The sequence below is a fragment of the Amyelois transitella genome, chromosome 7 (genome assembly GCF_032362555.1).
Source record: "Amyelois transitella isolate CPQ chromosome 7, ilAmyTran1.1, whole genome shotgun sequence".
Lineage (NCBI taxonomy): Eukaryota > Metazoa > Arthropoda > Insecta > Lepidoptera > Pyralidae > Amyelois > Amyelois transitella.
Window position 1 is genome coordinate 8,564,107 of NC_083510.1, and position 10,890 is coordinate 8,574,996.

The 10,890-nt window shown below is 34.0% G+C and overlaps 4 protein-coding genes across 12 annotated transcripts in view; 2 read left to right on the forward strand and 2 right to left on the reverse strand.

Moving 5' to 3' along the window:
- LOC106137774 (cAMP-specific 3',5'-cyclic phosphodiesterase) overlaps nucleotides 1-2,736 on the forward strand; it is a 389,030-nt gene extending 386,294 nt beyond the window's left edge. For all 8 annotated transcript variants that reach the window (XM_060945161.1, XM_060945165.1, XM_060945164.1 and 5 more), the window contains one exon: nucleotides 222-2,736. In XM_060945161.1, the coding sequence (XP_060801144.1) occupies nucleotides 222-284 (63 nt within the window). In that variant the 3' untranslated portion in view covers nucleotides 285-2,736. The remainder of the gene's footprint in view (nucleotides 1-221) is intronic.
- Nucleotides 2,737-3,551: 815 nt separating this feature from the next.
- On the forward strand, nucleotides 3,552-6,399 carry LOC106137771 (U2 small nuclear ribonucleoprotein A'). The gene is made up of 6 exons (XM_013338676.2): nucleotides 3,552-3,765; nucleotides 3,906-4,053; nucleotides 4,279-4,443; nucleotides 4,543-4,727; nucleotides 5,233-5,382; nucleotides 6,102-6,399. Exons 1-6 carry the CDS (start codon nucleotides 3,684-3,686, stop codon nucleotides 6,146-6,148), a joined length of 777 nt encoding a protein of 258 aa, XP_013194130.2. The 5' UTR covers nucleotides 3,552-3,683; the 3' UTR covers nucleotides 6,149-6,399.
- On the reverse strand, nucleotides 6,391-8,937 carry LOC106137019 (serine/threonine-protein kinase Nek8). Of its 2 annotated transcripts, XM_060945179.1 has the most exons (6): nucleotides 8,817-8,937; nucleotides 8,411-8,501; nucleotides 8,146-8,316; nucleotides 7,599-7,759; nucleotides 7,109-7,259; nucleotides 6,391-6,827 (listed from the first exon to the last, which is right to left on the reverse strand). In XM_060945179.1, the coding sequence occupies exons 3-6, from the start codon at nucleotides 8,281-8,283 to the stop codon at nucleotides 6,567-6,569; spliced, it is 711 nt and encodes a 236-aa protein (XP_060801162.1). In that variant the 5' UTR covers nucleotides 8,284-8,316; nucleotides 8,411-8,501; nucleotides 8,817-8,937; the 3' UTR covers nucleotides 6,391-6,566. The 2 variants fall into 2 exon arrangements, with proteins under 2 accessions (XP_060801162.1, XP_060801163.1); XM_060945180.1 differs by having other exon boundaries at nucleotides 8,056-8,316; nucleotides 8,411-8,842.
- Nucleotides 8,938-8,990: 53 nt separating this feature from the next.
- LOC106137773 (NADH dehydrogenase [ubiquinone] 1 beta subcomplex subunit 7-like) lies at nucleotides 8,991-10,626 on the reverse strand. Its single transcript, XM_060945181.1, has 3 exons — nucleotides 10,336-10,626; nucleotides 9,566-9,734; nucleotides 8,991-9,145 (listed from the first exon to the last, which is right to left on the reverse strand). Exons 1-3 carry the CDS (start codon nucleotides 10,442-10,444, stop codon nucleotides 9,067-9,069), a joined length of 357 nt encoding a protein of 118 aa, XP_060801164.1. The 5' UTR covers nucleotides 10,445-10,626; the 3' UTR covers nucleotides 8,991-9,066.
- Between the last annotated feature and the right edge of the window lie 264 nt (nucleotides 10,627-10,890).

Below are 10,890 nucleotides of genomic sequence, written 5' to 3' on the forward strand. Positions count from 1 at the left end.
ACTTTATCAACTTTTCACAGCACAAATATATCTAAAGTTTCCTTGGGAGTTTTGATGAAATATTTTTAGTGCTTTTTCTTCTAAAGTATCCTTTCTAAGTCTACTAAAAACTTTATAATGTGATTATAAACGAAGTTAGGATAGGCCGGTACAATTAAGGAGTACCGAGAGGAGGAGGAGACCGATCAATTGCTAAACTTCTTGTTTGTTTTGTTGAACAGGTAACGCTTGAAGAGGGCGAAGGCTCAGAAGAATGCGAGGGGGAGGGCGACGGTGGGATGTGACGGAAACTACTGGGAATCTGTAAGAAACTCTCTGAAAGAATGCAGGTGTGGTGGAAGCTCTGGCAGTAGAGCGAGAGGGCGCGTCGGCCGTCCTTGTCGCTCGCCCTCGGCCGCGACATCTTGTTGGATAATAATAACACTTGTTGACGCTTAACGTCGAAATGGGACGATCGGCGGGTGCATCGTTACATTTCGATCATGATTATTTATATGTGATTATGCAATGTTGTTTAGAGTTAACCTAACGACTAAAATAATATGTCCCTCCAATGACTGTGTAACATTGATCGTCTAGTGTTTTATTATTATTGTTTCGTTTTGTCTAACCAAAGATATAAAATTGATTCTTAAGTTCACAGAAAAATGTTCGATATCCCTGTAAGTAGTTAGTATTCGGTTCGTAAATTTAAAGTCGTGTAAGTAGTTTTAGTCGCCGACGCCGCATATACGGGGTCGGCTAAGTAAGGACATTGAAAACGCTTATTAATTGGTATGAAAGGGTAATTTATATTGTCATATCATCCACGTCTCTCATATTTACTACGGGTTCGCGATAATGATGTTAATCACCAAAATATATTACATGATAGGTATCCTAAATATAAATCTATTTTAAGGTACATTTTTAAAATTGCCTTTCGGAGTTGTTGTTGTGTCTTTTTCTGAATATTTAATATTCGGCCAGCCTCTGCGAAGACACCCACGTTGCCGAGTTCACCCTGATAGCTTTATTCCTTTGGTATACGTAAGCCTCCACCTCATTTCTTGTTGAGGGTCGCTGGCGATCCTTTTATTTTTCTCCTTAGAATAGTGTATTATTTTTGTAAATTTAATGTATTCTAGTTCTCTTTTACCCAAAAATTTAAATAGTCATGAATCTTTAAAAGTTTTTGTGTATGCAACTAACGGCTTGAAGTGTTTACAATATTAAGTACTAACAAAGAGTGGTTTGTGACTAAGATTTTTCTCGAGTGAGCTCATAATATTTGAAGAAAATATTTAAGAGAAACGGCGAGAGCGCGGGCCGGGCCTTGCAATAGTACATACTAATTAAATAGTTTCTGAAGCACTTCATTCGCACAACATTCTTGTGTAATCATGTGTTAGCAAGAACCTACTCAACCCTCAGTCTGAAATGTCCATTCGAACCGCAACAGAAACACAACAGATCTGACTTCACTCTACCCAGTATTCTATCACTCATTTGTATACAGTCTCCAAATTGATTCATTTTGTTAATTAGTAGGCACCTTCTCGAATGAAGAGGACTCAAACAACCTGTATTATTTGCATTTCATTGTATTCATCATTGTTGTTGTACGATTTTATTACTTACGAGCTGGTCTCTTAAACTTTCATGTACTCAAAAGATATTTATACCAGATTAAATGATTATAATTCTTGACAATTCATTTTGTTGTATGTTTTATTTCTACGGTATTTCCTAGTTGAAGTATTATTTTCGAGTATTCTCTAAGTCATCATTTTAGCATTCATCGGAGAAGATTGAAGGTCCAATGTAACATTATTTTCGTAGGTAATTTAAGATTTGATTCGGCGATCGAGATGTGGAATTCGCCGTGATGTCTTCAAATGTCTGATTTTGAGAATGCATAGAATAGAATTTGGACAAAAAACATAATAAAACGCTTATCTACTTGTGTGTTAAAATAGAGACATTACGCTTAGAATCATTTTGTTTTCTATTGTATATGTAACGAATTGTGTTAAATAATGTACTACAGTAGATCTGTGTATAACACGTAACCAATCTTTCGTAATTTCATATTGTGAAGAAATGTGTACCCTATTCTGTGCCGCTGTGGCAGTTACCACGTTTTGTGGCGTATCAGATATTATTGAGAACTACCGATTACCTTTAGACTCGTAAAATATGCTCGTTGTTAACCTCTTATTTCAATAGACGTACATAAGTAATTGTTAAATGCAAGATTTGATTATGATCATAGACCACAAACAGTGGAACCTTGGCTTTTTTGTCAGAAGGGAATGTCTTTGGGCATTTACCTTCTGTAAAAAAATATACCTATTGGTTTGGTTACTCAACGTAATGGCATGTCAAATACGCCCGTGACATAGCTCTTATTACTAAAATAAGATAAAAAACGGCTATGGTAGAACCGCTTGCGCATTGACATGTCATACTTCAATAGTTATTGTATTTAGAATTACCTACTAAATAAAATATTGTTATTATTTTTCGCCAAAGTGGTTTCAGTGTTGTGGTACCTATAATGTTTTGTCAGTATGAAAATCTATCGCTAAGATCGGATAATACCTAGATAAATTATTAATACCGAGTTAAAGTGTGCAATGCTGGACATTTGCATTACTTATTATTTATGTTTTAAATAAAAAATAGCTTGTAATAGTTTAAATGAATATTTGAGTTGAATTAAAGAATATTAATGTATTTAGAATAAAAAGATATGGGAGAAAAGTCTAAAGCTGTTTCATTATTTATCTACCTGAATGTTTCACCCTCAAGCCAAGTAATAAAAAAAATTATATTATTTTAATAAGACTTTCTGATACGACCTCAAAATACAGAAACTACTGGAGGTAATTAATTTTTGTACACTTTCACGAAAAAACCGCCAAAAAATTACAAATGCCACGGAGTAAGGACAAAATGGGAATTTGATTTTAACGCGCAGAGCTGCGTTGTTTTCTATTTCACAACATTTCATGAAAACGATTCGGCAGTTTAACCGTAACAGCTTAAGAGATAAACATACATTTTTCATTTCTAAGTGTAAGAACCGCCATGGTAGATATATTATCTTGACAGTAGTCTTTCTATATGTACGGTATGCAAAGATCGCTGCTTCCACACAGGCACGCGCATTCCATTTCCTTTTTGCATTCCTTCCTCGCCTGAAATACGTGGTCACACTGGACCCTAAACCCTAACCTACCAGCGTGCCAAATAGGGAGCGTATGAAGAGAGTGGAAGGGAAAAATTGTCAGTTACGAATAGTCACCTAGTGGTATATAAATGTGACTAGGTATAGTATAGTATGTGTGTTCTTGTTCCAAATTCTGTGCTTCTCTTTATGTTACTGATATCCATTCATGTTATATCTTTTTTTCAATATTCCACAATAGATGGCAGTAAGTTAAATTATTATTTGTTACAACGAGCACTCAATAGATGGTGCTAGTGAATAATAATATTTTTTACTAGTGATAACACTGATCAAGCATTCATTTCATTCGTTCACTCTATTTGTTGTCTTTGGTCATCCATATCAGCGTCAATCAAGCCAACGTCAAAAATATCTGCAGTGCAAACAAAACACGGCATCCAATTTACTTCTATTTCCCTTTGTGAATTTTGTATTAAAATCAAATAAAATATAGAATACTATAGCAAACATGGTCAAGCTGACAAATGAATTGATACAAAACTCTATGCAGTACATGAATCCCTGCAGAGATCGCGAGTTAGATCTTAGAGGTTAGTGGTTAAATTCACACGCGAATCATATTTTTTATTTTTTACATACTAGTTGTTTTTAAAATCAAATAATAAATTTGAAAGTTTAACTCAAATAATGAAATATAACAGTAAAACTGATGCTCAATTTTTTATTACAGGATACAAAATACCACAAATTGAAAACTTGGGAGCGACGTTGGACCAATTTGATACTATAGATTTTTCAGACAACGATATCAGAAAACTCGATGGTTTTCCCTTATTAAAGAGGCTCAAATGTTTATTGCTTAACAATAATAGAATTGTGTAAGTATATTTATTTAGGAAACCACGCATTACACCCAGAAGAATCCCATCTAACTCCATAACAATATTAACATGGAACCTAACTTTAGCTTGTATTATTATTAATGGAAGGGGCTTTAACCCTTTAATCACCTCTTACAACCACACCGCCCTATAACATACATACATTTCTTTAATTATTATGCTTTCATTGGTTAAATATTGAAGAATTTTCATTATTTTCAGACGAATTGGTGAAAATTTGGAACAATATATACCAAACTTGGAAACCCTTGTGCTAGCAAATAACAACATCACTGAGCTTGGTGATCTGGATCCTCTGGCAACACTACCAAAGTTACGGACATTGTCGCTGATGCACAATCCAGTTGCCAACAAACAACATTACAGGTAAATTTGTGCTTCTAGTATTCATAATTATGATCATGATCATACTAAATAAAAATACACTATGATTTGATAATTTTATTTTCTTTCAATATTTCACAGAGCATACATTGCCTTCAAGCTGCCTGGACTAAGGCTATTAGACTTCAGAAAGATTAAACAGAAGGAAAGAGAAGAGGCAAACACTCTTTTCAAAAGCAAAAAGGGAAAAGAAATGCAGAAGGAAATATCAAGGAAAGCCAAAACTTTTGTACCTGGAGGAAGTATGCCTGATCCAAAAGTTACTAGTAAGTTGTCTTTGTTTTTGTTCTCTCTTACTCATAAAAAGTGTTTACCCGATTTCATTCTCTGTTGATTATCTAAAAATAATGGATGTGGACAATCCAAGATCATAGTCAACAGGTGCACCCCAAGCTCTTCTCCAGGGAGGTGAGGCTGTAACTGTGATTAACACCTGAGAGAAAAAGAATTCATGAAATCTGGCGAAAATGGGGAATTCTGATCTGATCTCCAAAATCTGATAAAATGGATCTGCTAATTTCAGTTATTTTCTAGGGAGAGCAGAATTGAATAGAAAATATTTCAGAGTGGATCAGATTTGACAAAAGTAATAATGAAGAGTGGTTCCTTCGGGTGATCAGAGCAGAATAGCTCCAAAGTTTTTAGTCCAGTCAGCCTTGACATCAGGTTGTCTTGGGAATTTTAAATGTGATGTTATGCGTTTAAGTGTCTTTTGCCATGAGCACAAAACATTATTCATTTGCAAGTATTAATTTTTATCCAAAATTTCAGATCTCACTCCACAGGAGATCCACAAAATCAGAGATGCCATTAAAAACGCGTCGTCTTTGCAAGAGGTGGAACGGTTAACCCGTATGCTGCAGTCTGGCCAGATTCCTGGACAAAAGCCGTTACAGCCGCAGACTCAAGGAAATGGTCAACGTAAGTTGATAGTCAAAACCATTTTACATGTATATAATGAAGTATATTTGTCAGCAAACTTATTGTCAAGTTTTCTTTAGGCTTTGATGTGATTTAAAATAGAATCAACATTTTAAAAGTACAACTAATTTTTGTCAACATAATATGAAGGCAAACTAAAAAGCCAAATAATCATAAATCATCAAAACTACACTCCCGTTACATTTCATAGTGTTTATGAAATTTATTTATACATGTATTATTACATTTCATAGTGTTTGTGATAATTGACCATTATACAACATTTTTCGACAGTGGACCCGAACCCGGAGCCCTCGAGTTATAGTATTCGAAGAACACCAAACTGTCGAAACTGTGCATGCACAAACCAGTGCAACTATATGCGACTATTTTTCACCCAAATTAAGAGCTCATGGCAATCCAGATATTTAAAAATGTTTCCTCATATTTTATTTTTTCTATAATATTAATGAATTCTAATTGGACATTTTAAGCTATTTGCCTAGTACAAAGTTCAGTTTTAACTTAGTCAGTCAGCAGTTAATTACTTATTAGATTTTAATTTATTCAACTGATATGCGTCGAGAGCTGAAATTTATAGCTATGTCCTCGTTTTTATGTATTCGGGACCTATCTTTGTCAAAAAAAAATCATGTTGGACTTACATTAAAATCTGTACTTTAAATGCAAAATAACAATAAATTACTTTATGATTTCAGAAGAGGATGATGAGGAAATGGAGACGGACCAACTAAACGGCCAATGAAGTAAGATTTGTCAAGCAGTGAAGAATAGATACTATGGTTTTTCTTTAATTTTTCTAGTACATAAGTGTCAAATATGTTAAGCTGATGAGAATAGATAACTACATTTGGTACTGGTAGAACAGATACTACATAGGGAACTGAAGTTTATTAAGAACTCAGAAAAGAACAGAACATATACCTACCAATGTAGCAAGTTGAAACTTTTATTTAATTAGTGAAGCGGTTTAAATAAAATATCATCTTACATTTATGTCATTGTTTTATTTGAAGTCAAATCAATTGAATCATCATCAATTACAACACTATCAAATCAATCATTATACTTAGTCGCTATTTATTAAATTAAATCTGTACTTCATTTTCTAAATGATTTATGTTCTAAATTCGTGTTCACTTTTGCTTTATGTTTTTTTTCTGTTATATTTCTTGCTTTACCGCTCCTAGAAATTCTTCAGTTGCCTTTAAAAACAATAAGTCCTCATTCCCAGCATCTAAGAATACAGAATATACAGCGGGCAAAAGAACCATACGGCCCATAAGATCTTTTATGGGAGGTCTTTTGTCTGGCAAGATGGAGAGCATAGCGTCTATAAGATCCTGCATTCCTCGACTGTATATGGCTAATTCTATTGGGTGCACGCTGCCGCAAGTTATGGCTTTTACCAAACCAACTAGTGTCTGTAAATAAAATACATTTATTCCATACTTCTTCTCAGCATATAAGCGCCCACCTGTATATCGCCTTTCCAATTTATGATAATATTGTTCGAGAGTTTCTTGTAACCATAGTACTTATAAATGCAAAAGTCTGCCTGCGCCTTCAATTACGTTTAAAGCGCTACACCGATTTTTAATGATTTTTTGTAGAATATGTAGCAAATTACTCTAGGTTTGAGCCTAGTATTTTTTCTCTTATACCAACAAATAGGATGTGTAGCTGTTTTTTTTTTCTATCTTACCTCTGCATTGAAAGCTCTCTTATGAGTGCACATTTCATACAGCAAACACCCAAGAGCCCACACATCGCTTTTAGTGTCATAAGGCTTGCCTTCACATAGCTCTGGAGCCAAATAGTAAGGAGTACCAATTACCGTAGAGGTTTTCTTAGCACTGAAATAAAAAAAACAGTGCATGTGCACGTTTTGCTGTTGTCTTACGAACAAATGTACAGACCGCTGCCATTTTAGCTGTAGTTATAGGTATTCAAGGAATTTTAAGTAGGTATTTAGATAGCAGAATAGAACAGGGTCTCACTCTTAACGTCAGATGTTACAGAACTAAATACCTAGTCCTCCTCACGTCTGCCGCTATCATGTCATCTATTGAATTCCACTGGACCACTTTGATGAAAATGGTATGAATCGCATATGTATACTTACAGACGTCAAACATATAATAAACCACTTGTCTTGAAAAAAACTTATATAGTATGACATAAAAATTGGATACCTGGCAAGCATCTTCGAAATACCAAAATCGCCGATTTTAACTAGAACTCCATTTTTTCCAGTAAGCAAAATATTCTCAGCTTTCAAATCCCTGTGTATTATATGCAAGTTATGGATATAATTTACTCCCAGCAATATTTGGCAGAAATAAAAAAGTATTTCCTAAAAAAAAAACGGTCCAAATATGAGGATTTTTTAATCATTTGCAGAGTTACTAGGTAAGCATATTACTCTTCTGTCAAGCGATGAACTATCACTGTTTTACTTTTTACTACGACGTGAAACGGGACAGCCATGGTTTATCGCGCGATAAAGACGTCGTCGCGCGTGCCATCCTAGCTCGGCTGGATAAGATCAATTTCTCTAAAAGCTACATCATTGACTTCGGCATCCTGGGCCAGAACCCGCGTATAACCACGACCCAGGAGTGGATAATACGTAGTTACTCGACCTCTTACCTCCGCAACCTTTGCAGGGAAACATGACTCTATTGGTTGCTTATGGCTTAAAATATTTAGGCTTGGAAATGGGAGCATGATTCAACTTGCCTGCTCTTTTATTAATTTCGGGTACCGCTGATACATGTACTCTGCTAAATTTCCACTTATTGCATACTCCATACTGATCATTACATGGCTCTCTGTATAATAACAATCATAGAATTTTACTATATTTGGATGATTCATTGCAGATAGAATATTCACTTCATTTGCGATTTCCTAAAATAAAAATAGGTAGGTACATAAACGACTAATTAAACGAAGATTTCCTAATGAAATATATATTTCATGACATAAAGAAATAAGTAGGTACCTGTTTATGATCCTGAATTTTCACATTCAACTCGATGTCTTTGACAATACTTAAATTGTTATTCAAACGATTTTCACACAAATAAACATCTCTGAAACAAGGGTGAAAAATTGTTCTCCAAAATTATGAAGTTAATAAAAAAGTAACAAATAAGCACAAAAAGATTTATCTCTAGTTATTTGTAGTCACTTACCCATAAGTCCCTTTTCCAATAGTTTTTAGAACTTTCAAGTTGTAAGTTTTAAATCTATCAACATCCATGTTTCATGAAATCTGTGTTTGAAAAGTATAAACTTTGCTTGGATGTATTTCTTACTTACTTGTGAATGCAAACTTCTTTGGATTAAATTATTTAAATCATCAGTAACCCAAATACAAATGTATCTAATGTTTTTAAACTACCCACCTTAATGTTATTTAATTATCATGCCAAAATTGCTTGGATTCTTGAATACTTTGACAGCAATTAATTATTATAAACATTGCATCTCCTATCATATGTAGATCTATGCACATCTATATAAAATTGCACAAGTAACTTAAAATTAGGCTTCAAAATCCGAAAATCATTAATACTATATGGTAAAGAAACATTTTTATTTAATCTATTTACATCTTGATAATCATAATTTTTTTGTCTAAGCAACTGAAACTCTTTAAGCAGCTCCGACGAGGCGCTGTTCACGTAGTCTCAGACGACGTTCTCGTTCGAATTCCTTCATCCTCAATACATAGCTGAAAGTAAAATAATTTCTTGTATCAAATCCTGAGTATAAATATCAATATAAGCACATCTCTAACCCTTACTTCTTGTAACAGCCATGTTCTTATTTTGTTACAAGAAGTAAAGCCATATGGCTTAATGATGGACTTGAGATTCAAATAGTAACAGCATTGCAAGCCCATTGCCTAAAAGAAAAATCTGAAGTTAACTAGCCTTTCCCTTAATTGATCTCAATAATCTGTGTTTTTTCTGCCCAACTATACCAGCATCAGCATGGAAGTTTATACAAGATGAATGAAACTCATATTCCTTTTGACTAATTTTGCTACATCCATGGGGAAGAGATGGAGAGTACAACCAACATTATTTATTAAAACCAGACACAGTGTTATAAGACTGATGTCTTCTATTGTAAATGCAAGATAACTTACTCTTGTTGCTCACAGTTCAAATAATTGTGTTTTTCATGGGCACATTTATAAATCATTGGCATGTTCTTATAGCGGCACATATGGTAGTCCAACAAATAGTGAGCACAGTAATCTCTTTTGTTTGGAGGAATTCTAGCCGATACTAGATCTTCTTCCTTGGCTATCATCTCTGAAAATGACAATAACTACACATCAAATGGGTTATTATTTTTAAGATACAAGCATTAGATTTCATACATACATAAAATCACACCTCTTTCCCGGAGTAGTAGGCAGAGACTACCTCTTTCCACTTGCCACGATCTCTGGATACTTCCTTCGCTTCATCCACATTCATAACTCTCTTCATTCAAGCTCTACATACTTACTAATTATAAATGGTGAACCAACAATATGGAATATAATTATGAATAAAAATTTTGAACTTTTGAATTTGTTTTTTTTTTTACTTGAAACCAACTTTATAACCAATAAATGAAACTGCCATCTTTTTATATCAGAGAACAAAACTGTTTATTTATAATAATTAAAGAATAAATTAGTCTTTTCTTGTGGGATAAGTAGGTACTATGTGCTATTCTGTACCACACTTTGTGTACGCAAAATACATGAAAATTAGTTCAATGGTGAAGAAGTACTAGGTAACAAACTTTTGCATTTATAATGTTAGGATTATGTAACAAAACCACTAGTATCTAAGGTTTTCGTGGAAATTAGACATGAATAAAGTAATCATTAATAAAATGAATACTGCAGTTTGGGAAATTTACCTCGAGGCTTGCGCTCATAATTAAACCCAACTTGATGATCAAAAGTAGGTTTATCATCCATGTTAAGGTCTACATCTCTGGTGTTGAAGGATCCCAAAAGTTGCCCCATATTGAAACAGGTAGGTATAATATTCCACAACAATGAAACTAAATTACACCGTGATCGGTCTAAAGACCACTTATTATTCTGAAAACCTTATATGAAAGGATAAAAATAAAGCCTTCAATTTTGCAATATTTTGGATTCGTTCTTATTAGGGACGAGGAGTTGAGTGACTTTTCTAAATGTCTGTCACTGTCAATTATTATTTCCTCTGCCTCAGCCTCTGCAATATGTCGCTGCGGAACGAAGTCGTTGTATTGTGGTTGTTTTGAAACGAAATGTAAGCCCAAGGGGGCTTAGTAAGGGCGAGTAAGGACTCGCACATGTTAAAAAAGCTAGTTTTATATATATACCACAAATGTGAGATAAGTATTAACTTCTCTGTTAATAATCTCTATAAAGAAAAAAAGTAAATCTGCTTAATCCAAAGGTAGACTATTAGATAATGTATT